At 54.0% G+C, this 18,548-nt stretch overlaps 1 protein-coding gene across 3 annotated transcripts in view; it reads right to left on the reverse strand.

Moving 5' to 3' along the window:
• POLR2A (RNA polymerase II subunit A) overlaps window positions 1-18,548 on the reverse strand; it is a 71,876-nt gene that overhangs the window by 47,613 nt on the left and 5,715 nt on the right. For 2 of the 3 annotated variants that reach the window (XM_082300490.1, XM_082300492.1), the window contains exons 4-8: window positions 15,527-15,700; window positions 10,114-10,395; window positions 4,516-4,677; window positions 2,551-2,771; window positions 3-135 (exon numbers count right to left, since the gene is read on the reverse strand). In XM_082300490.1, the coding sequence (XP_082156616.1) occupies window positions 3-135; window positions 2,551-2,771; window positions 4,516-4,677; window positions 10,114-10,395; window positions 15,527-15,700 (972 nt within the window). Of the gene's footprint in view, window positions 1-2; window positions 136-2,550; window positions 2,772-4,515; window positions 4,678-8,122; window positions 8,153-10,113; window positions 10,396-15,526; window positions 15,701-18,548 lie in introns of those variants that run through there. The other variant, XM_082300491.1, reaches the window with a different exon arrangement.

Here is an 18,548-nt window from a genome sequence, read left to right on the forward strand (position 1 = left end):
ACCTTGTAGCCGATCTGCAGGTGGAGGTCGCTGGGTTTGGGGTGGAAGCGGAGGTCGATCCTGTCCCCGTTGTCCCTGATGATGTATTTGGCCCCCGGGTATTGACTGTTCCCCCTGCGCACCAACTCCTGCAGCCTGCGGGGTTTTTGGGGGAAATTGAGGGGATTTTGGGAATCAAGGGTTCACCCCATAATCCACCAGAGTCGCCCTGAGAAGGAGTTGTGGGGTTTCCAAGGGGTTTGGGGATGGTTTTGTGTTCTTGGGATCAGCCCCAAAACAACGCTGATGTCCCCAGGGGATTTTGGGGATTCTTTAGAACGTCCCCAGATCGCTCCAATCACCCCAAAATCACCCCAAATCCCACCAGAGCGTCCTAAAGGTTCTCAAATCGTCCCCAAACTGCCTCAAATCTGCCCTAAAATAACCCAAATGTCCCCCAAAAGCTCCCCAAAGGTTCTTTAAATCCCACTAAATTCACCCAGATCTGCCCCACTCCTTAAATTCATCCCAAATTCACCCAGATCTGCCCCAAAGTCCCCGAATTTCCCCCAAATCTCCCCCAAATCTGGCCCAAATCTCCCCAAATTTCCCCAGATCTGCCCTAAAGCCCCCCCCCCAAATGCCCCCAGACCCCTCAGATCAGCTCCAAACACCCCCTAAATTCCCTCAAAACCCCCCCAGGTCACCCCAATCGATGTTGAAGGGGGTGAAGATCTCACCAAAGGTCACGTTGGGGGCGATGGAGCAGGAAAAGCCCTCCCAAAACCCCATAAATCACCCCAAAATCCCATAAATCCATCCTAAAACCCCATAAATCCATCCCAAAACCCCATAAATCCATCCAAAAACCTCATAAATCACCCCAAACACCCCATAAATCCATCCCAAAACCCCATAAATCACCCCAAAATCCCATAAATCCACCCTAAAATCTCATAAATCCATCCTAAAACCCCATAAATCACCCCAAACACCCCACAAATCCATCCCAAAACCCCATAAATCCATCCTAAATCCCATAAATCCAACTCAAAACCCCATAAATCCATCCTAAAACCTCATAAATCACCCCAAACACCCCATAAATCCATCCTAAAACCCCATTAATCACCCCAAACACCCCATAAATCCATCTTAAAACCCCATAAATCACCCCAAAATCCCATAAATCCACCCTAAAATCTCATAAATCCATCCCAAAACCCCATAAATCCATCCTAAAACACCCCATAAACCCATCCTAAAACCCCATACATCACCCCAAACACCCCATAAATCCATCCCAAAACCCCATAAATCCATCCTAAATCCCATAAATCCAACTCAAAAACCCATAAATCCATCCTAAAACCTCATAAATCACCCCAAACACCCCATAAATCCATCCTAAAACCCCATTAATCACCCCAAAACCCCATAAATCCATCCCAAAACCTCATAAATCCATCCCAAAATCCCATAAATCCACCCTAAAATCTCATAAATCCACCCTAAAATCCCATAAATCCACCCCAAAACCCCATAAATCACCCCAAACACCCCATAAATCCATCTTAAAACCCCATAAATCACCCCAAACACCCCATAAATCCATCCCAAAACCCCATAAATCCATCCCAAAACCCCATAAATCCACCCTAAAATCTCATAAATCCATCCTAAATCCCATAAATCCAACTCAAAACCCCATAAATCACCCCAAACACCCCATAAATCCACCCCAAAACCCCATAAATCACCCCAAACACCCCATAAATCCACCCCAAAACCCCATAAATCACCCCAAACACCCCATAAATCCATCCTAAAACCCCATAAATCACCCCAAAATCCCATAAATCCACCCTAAAATCTCATAAATCCATCCTAAATCCCATAAATCCAACTCAAAACCCCATAAATCCATCCCAAAACCCCATAAATCCCCTATAAACACCCCCAAACCCCACCTGTCGATGTTGAAGGGGGTGACGATCTCACCAAAGGTCACATTGGGCGGCGATGGAGAGGGAAACGCTCTCCCAAAACCCCACAAATCACCCAAACCACCCCATAAATCCATCCTAAACCCCATAAATCCATCCTAAAACCCCATAAATCCATCCCAAAACCCCATAAATCCATCCCAAAACCCCATAAATCCATCCCAAAACCCCATAAACCCATCCCAAAACCCCATAAACGCCCACCTGTCGATGTCGATCTCGGCGAAGGTCATGTTGGCGGCGATGGAGTGGGGAACGCTCTCCCAAAACCCCACAAATCACCCAAACCACCCCATAAATCCATCCTAAAACCCCATAAATCCATCCTAAATCCCATAAATCCAACTTAAAACCCCATAAATCCATCCCAAAACCCCATAAACGCCCACCTGTCGATGTTGAAGGGGGTGACAATCTCGGCGAAGGTCACATTGGGCGGCGATGGAGAGGGAAACGCTCTCCCAAAACCCCACAAATCACCCAAACCACCCCATAAATCCATCCTAAATCCCATAAATCCACCCCAAGCCCCCATAAATCCCCTATAAACACCCCCAAACCCCACCTGTCGATGTTGAAGGGGGTGACGATCTCGGCGAAGGTCATGTTGGCGGCGATGGAGCGGGGAACGCCCACCTGGTCGATGGCCAGGTTGGGGTCGGGGGTGATGACGGTGCGGGCGGAGAAATCCACGCGTTTGCCCATGAGGTTGCCCCGAACCCGACCCTCTTTGCCCTTCAGCCGCTGCTTCAGGGACTTCAGGGGACGCCCCGACTTCTGCATGGCCTGGGGGGAGCAGAAATTTGGGGGACAGGAGGGGTTGGAAACCCTAAAAACGTTCCTGAGGTTTGGGACGGGGGGAGGACGCGTCCGGATCCCACCCGACCCCACACCGGGAACGGCCGCGAATGCTGCGGGAATTTGGGGGGGGTTCAGGGGGTTTGGGATGCATAAAAAGCACTTGGAGACCACTCTGTGAGCCCCCAAAACTCCTCTGAGACCTCAAAACCCAGCTGAGACCCCCCAAAAGCCAGCTGAGACCCCAAAACCCAGCTGAGACTCCCCAAAACCCAGCTGAGACCACTCTGTGAGCCCCCAAAACTCCTCTGAGACCCCAAAACCCAGCTGAGACCCCCCAAAACCCAGCTGAGACCCCCCAAAACCCAGCTGAGACCCCCCAAAATCCATCTGAGACCCCTCTGTGAGCCCCCAAAACTCCTCTGAGACCCCAAAACCCCTCTGAGACCCCTCTGTGAGCCCCAAACCCCCTCCTTGACCCCCCAAACCCCTCTGTGACCCCTCTATGACCCCAAACCCCCTCCTTGACCCCCCAAACCCCCTCTTTGACCCCTCTATGACCCCCAAACCCCCTCTTTGATCCCCCAAACCCCTCTGAGACCCTCAAAATGCCTCTGAGACCCCTCTTTGACCCCCCAAACTCCCTCTTTGACTCCCCAAACCCCTCTGAAACCCCTCCTTGACCCCCCAAACCCCCTCTGAGACCCTCAAAATGCCTCTGAGACCCCTCTTTGACCCCCCAAACCCCCTCCTTGACCCCCCAAACCCCTCTTTGACCCCTCTATCACCCCCAAACCCTCTCTTTGACCCCCCAAACCCCCTCTTTGACCCCCCAAACCCCCTCTTTGACCCCTCTCTGACCCCCCAAACCCCTCTGAGACCCCTCTGAGACCCCCCAAACCCCTCTGAGACCCCCCAAACCCCCTCTATCACCCCCAAACCCCCTCTTTGACCCCCCAAACTCCCTCTTTGACTCCCCAAACCCCTCTGAAACCCCTCCTTGACCCCCCAAACCCCCTCTTTGACCCCTCTATGACCCCCAAACCCCCTCTGAGACCCTCAAAATGCCTCTGAGACCCCTCTTTGACCCCCCAAACCCCCTCCTTGACCCCTCTATCACCCCCAAACCCCCTCTCTGACCCCCCAAACCCCTCTGAGACCCCTCTATCACCCCCAAACCCCCTCCTTGACCCCCCAAACTCCCTCTTTGACCCCTCTATCACCCCCAAACCCCCTCCTTGACCCCCCAAACCCCTCTGAGACCCCTCTGAGACCCCCCAAACCCCCTCTATCACCCCCAAACCCCCTCTTTGACCCCCCAAACCCCTCTTTGACCCCTCTCTGACCCCCCAAACCCCTCTGAGACCCCTCTGAGACCCCCCAAACCCCTCTGAGACCCCCCAAACCCCCTCTTTGACCCCCCAAACTCCCTCTTTGACTCCCCAAACCCCTCTACAACCCCTCTATGACCCCCAAACCCCCTCTTTGACCCCCCAAACCCCTCTGAAACCCCTCCTTGACCCCCCAAACCCCCTCTTTGACCCCTCTATGACCCCCAAACCCCCTCTTTGATCCCCCAAACCCCCTCTGAGACCCTCAAAATGCCTCTGAGACCCCTCTTTGACCCCCCAAACCCCCTCCGTGACCCCTCTATCACCCCCAAACCCCCTCTCTGACCCCCCAAACCCTCTCCTTGACCCCTCGTTGACCCCCCAAACCCTCTCCCGTGTACCCTGGGCAAGCCGGGCAACTCGTTGTCCACCATGGTGGCCACGTGGAACTGCAGCAGTTTGACGTCCTCGGCGATGACGTGCGCGGCCGCCCCGTTCTGCTCGTTGCGCCGCAGTTGGTTGTTGATCTTGACGATGTCGGCCAGCTTGTGAGTGAGGTCATCCTAAAAAGAGCACCCCAAAATCCATGGGGGGACCCCAAAGTTTTTATGGGTGGGGGGCAGGGAGAGGTGGAAGTGTTGTGGGAAAAGGGGGAGGTGGGTTTGGGGTGGGGAAAGTCATGGGGAGATCCTAAAAGGGGTTTGGGGTGATGGGGAAAGCAATGGGGAGATCCTAAAAGGGGTTTGGGGTGGGGAAAGTCATGGGGAGATCCTAAAAGGGGTTTGGGGTGGGGAAAGTCATGGGGAGATCCTAAAAGGGGTTTGGGGTGATGGAAAAAGCAATGGGGAGATCCTAAAAGGGGTTTGGGGTGATGGAAAAAGCAATGGGGAGATCCTAAAAGGGGTTTGGGGTGATGGAAAAAGCAATGGGGAGATCCTAAAAGGGGTTTGGGGTGATGGGGAAAGCAATGGGGAGATCCTAAAAGGGGTTTGGGGTGATGGGGAAAGCAATGGGGAGATCCTAAAAGGGGTTTGGGGTGGGAGAAGTAATGGGGAGATCCTAAAAGGGGTTTGGGGTGATGGAAAAAGCAATGGGGAGATCCTAAAAGGGGTTTGGGGTGGGGAAAGTCATGGGGAGATCCTAAAAGGGGTTTGGGGTGGGAGAAGTCATGGGGAGATCCTAAAAGGGGTTTGGGGTGGGAGAAGTCATGGGGAGATCCTAAAAGGGGTTTGGGGTGGGAGAAGTCATGGGGAGATCCTAAAAGGGGTTTGGGGTGATGGAAAAAGCAATGGGAAGATCCTAAAAGGGGTTTGGGGTGGGGAAAGTCATGGGGAGATCCTAAAAGGGGTTTGGGGTGATGGAAAAAGCAATGGGGAGATCCTAAAAGGGGTTTGGGGTGATGGAAAAAGCAATGGGGAGATCCTAAAAGGGGTTTGGGGTGGGAGAAGTAATGGGGAGATCCTAAAAGGGGTTTGGGGTGGGAGAAGTAATGGGGAGATCCTAAAAGGGGTTTGGGGTGATGGGGAAAGCAATGGGGAGATCCTAAAAGGGGTTTGGGGTGATGGGGAAAGCAATGGGGAGATCCTAAAAGGGGTTTGGGGTGGGAGAAGTAATGGGGAGATCCTAAAAGGGGTTTGGGGTGATGGAAAAAGCAATGGGGAGATCCTAAAAGGGGTTTGGGGTGGGAGAAGTAATGGGGAGATCCTAAAAGGGGTTTGGGGTGGGAGAAGTAATGGGGAGATCCTAAAAGGGGTTTGGGGTAGGGAAAGTCATGGGGAGATCCTAAAAGGGGTTTGGGGTGATGGGAAAAGGAGACCCTAAAAGGGGGTGGGGCTGATGGTGAAAGGGGACCCTAAAAGGGGTTTGGGGTGGGAAAAGCAATGGGGAGACCCTAAAAGGGGTTTGGGGTGGAAGAAGTAATGGGGAGATCCCAAAAGGGGTTTGGGGTGATGGGGAAAAGAGACCCTAAAAGGGGTTTGGGGTGATGGGGAAAGGGGATTGGGGAGCACAAGGACAGGGGAGATCCTAAAAGGGGTTTGGGGTGGGAAAAGCAATGGGAGACCCCAAAAGGGGTTTGGGTGATGGTAAAAGGGGACCCTAAAAGGGGTTTGGGGTGATGGTGAAAGGGGACCCCAAAAGGGGTTTGGGGTGATGGGCAAAGGGGATTGGGGAGCACAAGGAGATGGGGAGACCCTAAAAGGGGTTGGGGCTGATGGTAAAAGGGGACCCTAAAAGGGGTTTGGGGTGGGAAAAGCAATGGGGAGACCCCAAAAGGGGTTTGGGGTGATGGGGAAAGGGGATTGGGGAGCACAGGAAGGGGGAGACCCCAAAAGGCAGCGGGGTCCCAAGAGGTGCCGTGGGAAAGGGGAAAGTTCCCTCGGGTGTGGGATGAGCGCTGAGGGATCAGGGCTGGGTACGTGGGGAGTACGAGGGTCCAGAGACCCCAAAACAGCCCCAAATCAGCCCAAAACCGCTGCAGAGACCCCAAACCACCACAAATTTACCCCAAAACCTCGCCAGGAAACCTCAAACCCCATAAATTCATCCCAAAACCTTGCCAGGGACGCCAAATCTCCACAAATTCATCCCAAAGCCTCTCCAGGGACGCCAAAACCCCACAAATTTACCCCAAAACCTCACCAGGAAACCTAAAACCCCACAAATTTACCCCAAAACCTCGCCAGGAACCTAAAACCTCTCCAGGGACACCAAATCTCCACAAATTCATCCCAAAACCTCTCCAGGGACGCCAAAACCCCACAAATTTACCCCAAAACCTCACCAGGAAACCTAAAACCCCACAAATTTACCCCAAAACCTCACCAGGAACCTAAAACCTCTCCAGGGACACCAAATCTCCACAAATTCATCCCAAAACCTCTCCAGGGACACCAAAACCCCACAAATTTACCCCAAAACCTCACCAGGAAACCTAAAACCCCACAAATTTACCCCAAAACCTCACCAGGAACCTAAAACCTCTCCAGGGACACCAAATCTCCACAAATTCATCCCAAAACCTCTCCAGGGACACCAAAACCCCACAAATTTACCCCAAAACCTCACCAGGAAACCTAAAACCCCACAAATTTACCCCAAAACCTCTTCAGGAACCTAAAACCTCTCCAGGGATGCCAAAACCAGACAAATTCATCCCAAAACTGCTCCAGGGATACCAAAACACCCCAAAACCTCTCCAGAAAACCCCAAAACCCCACAAATTCACCCCAAAACCTCGCCAGGAAACCTCAAACCCCACAAATTCATCCGAAAACCTTGCCAGGAACGCCAAATCTCCACAAATTCATCCTAAAACCTCTCCAGGGACCCCAAAACCCCACAAATTCATCCCAAAACCACTCCAGGGACCCAAAAATCACCCAAAACTCCTCCAAACACTCCCAAAATCATTCCAAAATCTCTTCGGGGACCACAGAACCCCACAAACTCACCCCAAAACCCCACCTGGGACCCCAAAACCCCACAAATTCATCCCAAAACTGCTCCAAGGATGCCAAAACCCCACAAATTCACCCCAAAACCCCCCAAATTCATCCTAAAACTCCCCCAAGCACTCCCAATATCATTCCAAAACTTATCTAGGGACTCCAAAACACCACAAATTCATCCCAAAACGTCTCCAGAGACCCCAAAACGCCCCAAAATCAACCCAAAACCAGCCCTGAACACTCCCAAAATCACCCCAAACCCTCTCCAGGAACCCCAAAACTCCAAAAATTCATCCCAAAACTGCTCCAGGAACCCCAAAACCTCCCAAATTCACCCCAAAACCACACCTGGTTGCGAGCAGAGCCCTGCATGACGACGGCCGGGCGCACGGACAGCGGTGGCACGGGCAGCACGGTGCCCCAGACACCCCAAAATCCCCCAGAAATATCACCCCAAATCACCCCAAAACCCCAGAAATTCCCCCTAAAACCCAAAAAAATTCACCCCAAAACCTCTCCAGGAACCCCAAAACCTCCCAAATTCCCCCCAAAACCGCACCTGGTTGCGAGCAGAGCCCTGCATGACCACGGCCGGGCACACGGACAGCGGTGGCACGGGCAGCACGGTGCCCCAGAGACCCCAGATCACCCCAAAATATCACCCCAAATCACCACAAATCACCCCAAAACCCCACAAATTCATCCCAAAACCTGTCCAGGAACCCCAAAACTCCACAAATCACCCCAAAATCCCTGAAAAACACCCCAAAACCGCACCTGGTTGCGAGCAGAGCCCTGCATGACCACGGCCGGGCGCACGGACAGCGGTGGCACGGGCAGCACGGTGCCCCAGAGACACCAAAACACCCCAAAATATCACCCCAAATCACCACAAATCACCCCAAAACCCCACAAATTCATCCCAAAACCTCTCCAGGAACCCCAAAATCCCACAAATTCATCCCAAATCCGCACCTGGTTGCGAGCAGAGCCCTGCATGACCACGGCCGGGCACACGGACAGCGGTGGCACGGGCAGCACGGTGCCCCAGAGACACCAAATCACCCCAAACCCCCCCAAATCACTCCCAAAATCACCCCAAAACCCCACAAATCACCCCAAAATCCCTGAAATTCACCCCAAATCCGCACCTGGTTGCGAGCAGAGCCCTGCATGACCACGGCCGGGCGCACGGACAGCGGTGGCACGGGCAGCACGGTGCCCCAGAGACACCAAATCACCCCAAACACTCCCAAAATCACCCCAAAACCCAACAAATCACCCCAAAACCCAACAAATCACCCCAAAATCCCTGAAAATCACCCCAAAACCGCACCTGGTTGCGAGCAGAGCCCTGCATGACCACGGCCGGGCGCACGGACAGCAGTGGCACGGGCAGCATGGTGCCCAGAGACCCCAAAAACCCCCCAAACACTCCCAAAGTCACCCCAAAACCCAACAAATTCACCCCAAAAAAACCAAAAAATTCACCCCAAAACCTCTCCAGGAACCCCAAAATCCCACAAATTCACCCCAAATCCGCACCTGGTTGCGAGCAGAGCCCTGCATGACGACGGCCGGGCGCACGGACAGCGGTGGCACGGGCAGCACGGTGCCCCAGAGACACCAAAAACCCCCCAAACACTCCCAAAATCACCCCAAAACCTGTCCAGGAACCCCAACACTCCACAAATTGATCCTAAAACTGCTCCAGGAACCCCAAAACCCCACAAATTTCCCCCAAAACCTCTCCAGGAACCCCAAAACTCCACAAATCACCCCAAAACCCCAGAAATTCCCCCCAAATCCGCACCTGGTTGCGAGCAGAGCCCTGCATGACCACAGCCGGGCGCACGGACAGCGGTGGCACGGGCAGCACGGTGCCCCAGAGACCCCAAATCACCCCAAAATATCACCCCAAATCACCACAAATCACCCCAAAACCCCACAAATCACCCCAAAATCCCTGAAAATCACCCCAAAACCGCACCTGGTTGCGAGCAGAGCCCTGCATGACGACGGCCGGGCGCACGGACAGCGGTGGCACGGGCAGCACGGTGCCCCAGACACCCCAAAACCCCCCAGAAATATCACCCCAAATCACCCCAAAACCCCAGAAATTCCCCCCAAAACCCAAAAAATTCACCCCAAAACCTCTCCAGGAACCCCAAAATCCCACAAATTCACCCCAAAACCACACCTGGTTGCGAGCAGAGCCCTGCATGACCACGGCCGGGCGCACGGACAGCGGTGGCACGGGCAGCACGGTGCCCCAGAGACACCAAATCACCCCAAACCCCCCAAATCACCCCAAAATCACCCCAAAACCTCTCCAGGAACCCCAAAACCCCACAAATCACCCCAAATCCACACCTGGTTGCGAGCAGAGCCCTGCATGACCACGGCCGGGCGCACGGACAGCGGTGGCACGGGCAGCACGGTGCCCCAGACACCCCAAAACCCCCCAGAAATATCACCCCAAATCACCACAAATCACCCCAAAACCTCTCCAGGAACCCCAAAACCCCACAAATCACCCCAAATCCGCACCTGGTTGCGAGCAGAGCCCTGCATGACCACGGCCGGGCGCACGGACAGCGGTGGCACGGGCAGCACGGTGCACACCATCCACTCGGGCCGGGCGAATTTGGGGTCCATGCCCAGCACGAAGCACTCCTCGTCCGAGATGCGCTTGAAGATCTCGTGCACGCGCTCGGGGCTCAGCAGGATCTTCTTCTCCTGCGAGTCCTCGTTCACGTGCTTCCACTCGGCGTAGAGCTCCAGCCCCGAGCGCCGGATGCGCGGCTGGTAACGCCCGCAGCCGCCGTGGCCCTGGAACGGGGGAAAAAGGGGAAAAATGGGAAAAAAGGGTGAAAAATGGGCATTTATGGGGTAAGAACAGGGGCTGGTAACGCCCGCAGCCGCCGTGGCCCTGGAACGGGGGAAAAAGGGGGGAAAAAGGGTGAAAAAAGGGTGAAAAATGGGCATTAATGGGGTGATGGGGTCATTAATGGGGTAAGAACAGGGGCTGGGAGCGCCCGCAGCTGCCGTGGCCCTGAAACGGGGGAAAAAGGGGAAAAAAGGGTGAAAAAAGGGTGAAAAATGGGCATTTATGGGGTAAAAGGGTCATTAATGGGGTAAGAACAGGGGCTGGTAACGCCCGCAGCCGCCGTGGCCCTGGAATGGGGGAAAAAGGGGGGAAAAGGGTGAAAAAGGGGGGGAAAATGGGCATTAATGGGGTAAAAGGGTCATTAATGGGGTAAGAACAGGGGCTGGTAACGCCCACAGCCGCCGTGGCCCTGGAACGGGGGAAAAAGGGGAAAAAAGGGTGAAAAAAGGGTGAAAAATCAGCATTAACGGGGTAAGAACAGGGGCTGGCAGTGCCCGCAGCCGCCGTGGCCCAGAAATGGGGGAAAATGGGGGGAAAATGGAAAAAAGGGTGAAAAATGGGCATTAATGGGGTAAGAACAGGGGCTGGTAGCACCCGCAACCGCCGTGGCCCTGGAACGGGGGAAAAAGGGGGGAAAAGGGTGAAAAAGGGGGGGAAAAGGGGCATTTATGAGGTCACACGGGGGTTAAAAGGGTCATTAATGGGGTAAGAACAGGGGCTGGTAACGCCCGCAGCCGCCGTGGCCCTGGAACGGGGGAAAAAGGGGAAAAATGGGTGAAAAATGGGTGAAAAATGGGCATTTATGGGGTAAAAGGGTCATTAATGGGGTAAGAACAGGGGCTGGTAACGCCCGCAGCCGCCGTGGCCCTGGAACGGGGGAAAAAGGGGGGAAAAAGGGTGAAAAATGGGTGAAAAATGGGCATTTATGGGGTAAAAGGGTCATTAATGGGGTAAGAACAGGGGCTGGTAACGCCCGCAGCCGCCGTGGCCCTGGAACGGGGGAAAAAGGGGGGAAAAGGGTGAAAAAGGGGGGGAAAAGGGGCATTTATGGGGTCACACAGGGGTTAAAAGGGTCATTTATGGGGTGATGGGGTCATTAATGGGGTAAGAACAGGGGCTGGGAGCGCCCGCAGCCGCCGTGGCCCTGGAATGGGGGAAAAAGGGGGGGAAAAGGGTGAAAAATGGGTGAAAAATGGGCATTAATGGGGTAAAAGGGTCATTAATGGGGTAAGAACAGGGGCTGGTAACGCCCGCAGCCGCTGTGGCCCTGGAACGGGGGAAAAAGGGGGGAAAAAGGGTGAAAAATGGGTGAAAAATGGGCATTAATGGGGTAAGAACAGGGGCTGGTAACGCCCGCAGCCGCCGTGGCCCTGGAACGGGGGAAAAAGGGGAAAAAAGGGTGAAAAAAGGGTGAAAAATGGGCATTAATGGGGTAAAAGGGTCATTAATGGGGTAAGAACAGGGGCTGGTAACACCCGCAGCCGCCGTGGCCCTGGAATGGGGGAAAATGGGGGGAAAAATGGGAAAAAAGGGTGAAAAATGGGCATTAATGGGGTAAGAACAGGGGCTGGAAACGCCCGCAGCCGCCGTGGCCCTGGAATGGGGGAAAATGAGGGGAAAATGGGAAAAAAGGGTGAAAAATGGGCATTAATGGGGTGATGAGGTCATTAATGGGGTAAGAACAGGGGCTGGGAGCGCCCGCAGCCACCGTGGCCCTGGAACGGGGGAAAAAGGGGGAAAAATGGGAAAAAAGGGTGAAAAATGGGCATTAATGGGGTAAGAACAGGGGCTGGGAGCACCCGCAGCCGCCGTGGCCCTGGAATGGGGGAAAAAGGGGAAAAAAGGGTGAAAAATGGGTGAAAAATGGGCATTAATGGGGTAAGAACAGGGGCTGGGAGCACCCGCAGCCGCCGTGGCCCTGGAATGGGGGAAAAAGGGGAAAAAAGGGTGAAAAATGGGTGAAAAATGGGCATTAATGGGGTAAAAGGGTCATTAATGGGGTAAGAACAGGGGCTGGTAACGCCCACAGCCGCCGTGGCCCTGAAATGGGGGAAAAAGGGGGGAAAAGGGTGAAAAAGGGGGGGAAAAGGGGCATTTATGGGGTCACACAGGGGTTAAAAGGGTGAAAAATGGGCAAAAAATGTCATTAATGGGGTAAAAACAGGGGCTGGGAGTGCCCGCAGCCGCCGTGGCCCTGGAACGGGGGAAAATGGGGAAAATGGGGGAAAAATGGATGAAAAAGGGGGGGAAAAGGGGCATTTATGAGGTCACACTGGGGTTAAAAGGGTCATTAACGGGGTAAGAACAGGGGCTGGGAGCGCCCGCAGCCGCCGTGGCCCTGGAACGGGGGAAAATGGGGGGAAAATGGGAAAAAAGGGTGAAAAATGGGCATTTATGGGGTCACATGGGGTTTAAAGTGGCGAAAGGGGCCCTTCTGGGGTGATGGGGGCGTTAATGGGGTCATTAATGGGGCCACAAAGAGGAATTCTGGGGCCACAAAGCAGAAATTCGGGACCACTACGGAGGATTTTGGGGCCACTAAGAAGAATTTTGGGGCAACGAAGAGGAATTTTGGGGCCACAAAGAGGAATTTGGGGCCACTGAGAGGAATTTTGGGGCCACTGAGGAGGAATTTTGGGGCCACTAAGGAGGAATTTTGGGGCCACAAAAAAGAATTTGGGGCCAAAACAGAGGATTTTGGGGCCACAAAGAGGAATTTTGGGGCAACGAAGAGGAATTTTGGGGCAACGAAGAGGAATTTTGGGGCAACGAAGAGGAATTTTGGGGCCACAAAAAGGAGGAATTTGGGGCCACAAAAAGGAGGAATTTGGGGCCACACAAAGGAGGAATTTGGGACCACACAAAGGAGGAATTTGGGACCACAAAGGAGGAATTTGGGACCACAAAAAGGAGAAATTTTGGGGCCAAAAAGGAGGAATTTTGGGGCCACAAAGGAGGAATTTTGGGGCCACAAAAAGGAGGAATTTGGGGGCCACAAAGGAGGAATTTGGGGGCCACAAAGGAGGAATTTGGGGGCCACAAAGGAGGAATTTGGGGGCCACGAAGAGGAATTTTGGGGCAACGAAGAGGAATTTTGGGGCAACGAAGAGGAATTTTGGGGCCAAAAAGGAGGAATTTTGGGGCCACAAAAAGGAGGAATTTGGGGCCACAAAAAGGAGGAATTTGGGGCCACAAAAAGGAGGAATTTGGGGCCACTAAGGAGGAATTTTGGGGCAACGAAGAGGAATTTTGGGGCCAAAAAGGAGGAACTTGGGGCCACAAAAAGAAGGAATTTGGGGCCACAAAAAGGAGGAATTTGGGGGCCACTAAGGAGGAATTTGGGGGCCACTAAGGAGGAATTTTGGGGCCACAAAAAGGAGGAATTTTGGGGCCACAAAAAGGAGGAATTTGGGGCCACAAAAAGGAGGAATTTTGGGGCCACAAAAAGGAGGAATTTTGGGGCAACGAAGAGGAGGAATTTTGGAGCAACGAAGGAGGAACTTTGAGGCAACAAAGAGGAATTTGGGGCCACTAAGGAGCATTTTGGGGCCACTAAGGAGCATTTTGGGGCCACAAAGGAGGAATTTGGGGCCACAAAGGAGGAATTTTGGGGCCACAAAGGAGGAATTTTGGGGCCACAAAAAGGAGGAATTTTGGGGCCACAAAAAGGAGGAATTTGGGGCCACAAAAAGGAGGAATTTTGGGGCCACAAAAAGGAGGAATTTTGGGGCCACAAAAAGGAGGAATTTTGGGGCAACGAAGAGGAATTTTGGGGCAACGAAGAGGAATTTTGGGGCCAAAAAGGAGGAATTTGGGGGTCACAAAAAGGAGGAATTTTGGGGCAACAAAGAGGAATTTTGGGGCAACAAAGAGGAATTTTGGGACAACAAAGGAGGAATTTTGAGGCAACAAAGAGGAATTTGGGGCCACTAAGGAGCATTTTGGGGCCAAAAAGGAGGAATTTGGGGCCACAAAAAGGAGGAATTTGGGGGCCACAAAAAGGAGGAATTTTGGGGCAACAAAGAGGAATTTTGGGGCAACAAAGAGGAATTTTGGGACAACAAAGGAGGAATTTTGGGACAACAAAGAGGAATTTGGGGCCACTAAGGAGCATTTTGGGGCCAAAAAGGAGGAATTTGGGACCACAAAGGAGGAATTTGGGACCACAAAAAGGAGGAATTTTGGGGCCACAAAAAGGAGGAATTTGGGGCCACTAAGGAGGAATTTTGGGGCCACTAAGGAGGAATTTTGGGGCCACAAAAAGGAGGATTTTGGGGCCACAAAAAGGAGGAATTTGGGGCCACAAAAAGGAGGAATTTGGGGCCACAAAAAGGAGGAATTTGGGGCCACAAAAAGGAGGAATTTTGGGGCCAAAAAGGAGGAATTTTGGGGCCAAAAAGGAGGAATTTTGGGGCCACAAAAAGGAGGAATTTTGGGGCCACAAAAAGGAGGAATTTTGGGGCCACAAAAAGGAGGAATTTTGGGGCCACAAAAAGGAGGAATTTTGGGGCCACAAAAAGGAGGAATTTTGGGGCCACAAAAAGGAGGATTTTGGGGCCACAAAAAGGAGGATTTTGGGGCCACAAAAAGGAGGATTTTGGGGCCACAAAAAGGAGGATTTTGGGGCCACAAAGAGGAATTTTGGGGCAACGAAGAGGAATTTTGGGGCAACGAAGAGGAATTTTGGGGCAACGAAGAGGAATTTTGGGGCAACGAAGAGGAATTTTGGGGCCACGAAGAGGAATTTTGGGGCCACGAAGAGGAATTTTGGGGCCACGAAGAGGAATTTTGGGGCAATGAAGAGGAATTTTGGGGCAACGAAGAGGAATTTTGGGGCCACGAAGAGGAATTTTGGGGCAACGAAGAGGAATTTTGGGGCAACGAAGAGGAATTTTGGGGCCACGAAGAGGAATTTTGGGGCCACGAAGAGGAATTTTGGGGCAACGAAGAGGAATTTTGGGGCAACGAAGAGGAATTTTGGGGCCACGAAGAGGAATTTTGGGGCCACGAAGAGGAATTTTGGGGCCACGAAGAGGAATTTGGGGCCAAAAAGGAGGATTTTGGGGTGGCCACCTTCTCCTTGGTGAGGTCCTCGTCGCCCTCGGGCTGCTCCACGCCGAACTTGTGGTCCATCTCCTCGCCACCCTCGCAGATGTTCTTGCCCTTGCACAGGTCGTAGACGTGCGTCAGCCGCTTCTTGGGTTGCCCCTTGGACTTGCCCAGGATGTCTTTGATCTTGGGGTTGTTCTGCCCAAAAAAAACATTCCAGGGTCACACGGGGCAGTTTTAGGGTGGCGGGGGGGGGGTTTGGGGTGAGAAAAGGGCATTTTGGGGTTTTTCAGGGTTGGTATCTGCAGGGGGTTCATGAGGCGATGGTGGGGGCAGGCCCAGCTGTTGGTGTCGGCTTTGGTGGCACCGCGGCTGTCACGGCAACTCTGTCACCCCAACTCTGTCACCTGCTCTTGGTGTCACCTCAACTCTGTCACCTCAACTCTGTCACCTGCTCCTGGTGTCACCCCAACTCTGTCACCCCAACTCTGTCACCTGCTCTTGGTGTCACCCCAACTCTGCCACCCCAACTCTGTCACCTGCTCTTGGTGTCACCCCAACTCTGTCACCCCAACTCTGTCACCTGCTCCTGGTGTCACCCCAACTCTGTCACCCCAACGCTGTCACCTGCTCCTGGTGTCACCCCAACTCTGTCACCCCAACTCTGTCACCTGCTCTTGGTGTCACCTCAACTCTGTCACCCCAACTCTGTCACCCCAACTCTGTCACCCCAACTCTGTCACCTGCTCTTGGTGTCACCTCAACTCTGTCACCCCAACTCTGTCACCCCAACTCTGTCACCCCAACTCTGTCACCCCAACTCTGTCACCTGCTCTTGGTGTCACCTCAACTCTGTCACCCCAACTCTGTCACCCCAACTCTGTCACCCCAACTCTGTCACCCCAACTCTGTCACCTGCTCTTGGTGTCACCTCAACTCTGTCACCCCAATTCTGTCACCTGCTCCTGGTGTCACCCCAACTCTGTCACCCCAACTCTGTCACCTGCTCCTGGTGTCACCCCAACTCTGTCACCCCAACTCTGTCACCTGCTCTTGGTGTCACCCCAACTCTGTCACCCCAACTCTGTCACCTGCTCCTGGTGTCACCCCAACTCTGTCACCCCAACTCTGTCACCTGCTCCTGGTGTCACCCCAACTCTGTCACCCCAACTCTGTCACCCCAACTCGGTGTCACCCCAACTCTGTCACCGGCTCCTGGTGTCACCTCGGCTGTCACCTGCTCCTGGTGTCACCCCAACTCTGTCACCTCCTCTTGGTGTCAACTCAACTCTCTCACCACCCTTGGGGTCACCCCAACTCCATCACCCCCTCTTGGTGTCCCCTCAGCTGTCACCTGCTCCTGGTGTCACCCCAACTCCGTCACCCCAACTCTGTCACCCCCTCTTGGTGTCCCCTCAGCTGTCACCCGCTCTTGGTGTCACCTGCTCTTGGTGACACCCCAACTTCGTCACCTCCTCTTGGTGTCAGCTCAACTCGGTCACCCCCTCCTGGTATCACCTCAACTCTGTCACCTTGGCTGTCACCTGCTCTTGGTGTCACCCCAACTCTGTCACCCCAACTCTGTCACCTGCTCCTGGTGTCACCCCAACTCGGTCACCCCCTCCTGGTGTCACCTCAACTCTGTCACCTCCTCTTGCTGTCACCTCCCTTGATGTCTCCCCACCTTTGTCACCTCCTCTCGGTGTCACCCCAACTCTGTCACCTCCCTTGGTGTCCCCCCAACTCCATCACCCCCTCTTGCCGTCCCCCCACTTTGTCACCTCCCTTTGACCCCCCAGCACCCCCAAACCGCTCCCAGTCCCCAACCTGGGGCCCCCCAACATCCCCGGGCTGTCCCCACGTCCCCGAGCTGCCACCGCGGGGCCGGTTCAGGGCACGGCGCCTTCCAAAAACCGCCGGATTTTTGGGGTCCCCCGTGGTTTTTTGGGTCCCCCTATGGGTTTTTGGGGTCCCCTTGCGGTTTTTGGGTCCCCCCGTGGTTTTTTTGGGGTCCCCCCGTGGTGATTTTGGGTCCCCCCGTGGATTTTTTGGGCTCCCCCCGTGGATTTTTTGGGCTCCCCCCGTGGTTTTTTGGGGTCCCCCCGTGGATTTTTTGGTCCCCCCGTGGTTTTTTGGGCTCCCCCTGTGGATTTTTTGGGCTCCCCCCGTGGTGATTTTGGGCTCCCCCCGTGGATTTTTTGGGTCCCCCCGTGGATTTTTTGGGTCCCCCCGTGGATTTTTTGGGTCCCCCCGTGGATTTTTTGGGCTCCCCCCGTGGATTTTTTGGGTCCCCCCGTGGATTTTTTGGGTCCCCCCGTGGATTTTTTGGGTCCCCCCGTGGATTTTTTGGGCTCCCCCCATGGTGATTTTGGGCTCCCCCCGTGGTGATTTTGGGTCCCCCTGTTGGTTTTTTGGGCTCCCCCTGTGAATTTTTGGGCTCCCCCCGTGGATTTTTGGGTCCCCTGTGGATTTTTGGGTCCCCTGTGGATTTTTGGTCCCCCCGTGGATTTTTGGGTCCCCCCGTGGATTTTTGGGCTCCCCTGTGGTTTTTTTGGGGTCCCCCCGTGGTTTTTTTGGGGTCCACTTGCGGTTTTTGGGTTCCCCCCATGGTTTTTTGGGCTCCCCCCATGGTTTTTTTGGGGTCCCCTGTGGATTTTGGGTCCCCCCGTGGATTTTTGGGCTCCCCCCGTGGATTTTTTGGGCTCCCCCCGTGGATTTTTTGGGCTCCCCTTGCCGTTTTTTGGGCTCCCCCCGTGGTTTTTTTGGGGTCCCCTGTGGATTTTGGGCTCTCCCCGTGGATTTTTTGGGCTCCCCCCGTGGTGATTTTGGGTCCCCCCGTGGATTTTTTGGGCTCCCCCCGTGGTTTTTTGGGCTCCCCCCGTGGTTTTTTGGGCTCCCCCCGTGGTTTTTTGGTCCCCCCGTGAATTTTTGGGCTCCCCCTGTGGATTTTTGGGTCCCCCCGTGGATTTTTGGGCTCCCCCCGTGGATTTTTGGGCTCCCCCCGTGGATTTTTGGTCCCCCCGTGGATTTTTGGGTCCCCCCGTGG

Source organism: Coloeus monedula, assembly GCF_965178545.1.
Source record: "Coloeus monedula genome assembly, chromosome: 40".
NCBI classification, from domain to species: Eukaryota; Metazoa; Chordata; class Aves; order Passeriformes; family Corvidae; genus Coloeus; species Coloeus monedula.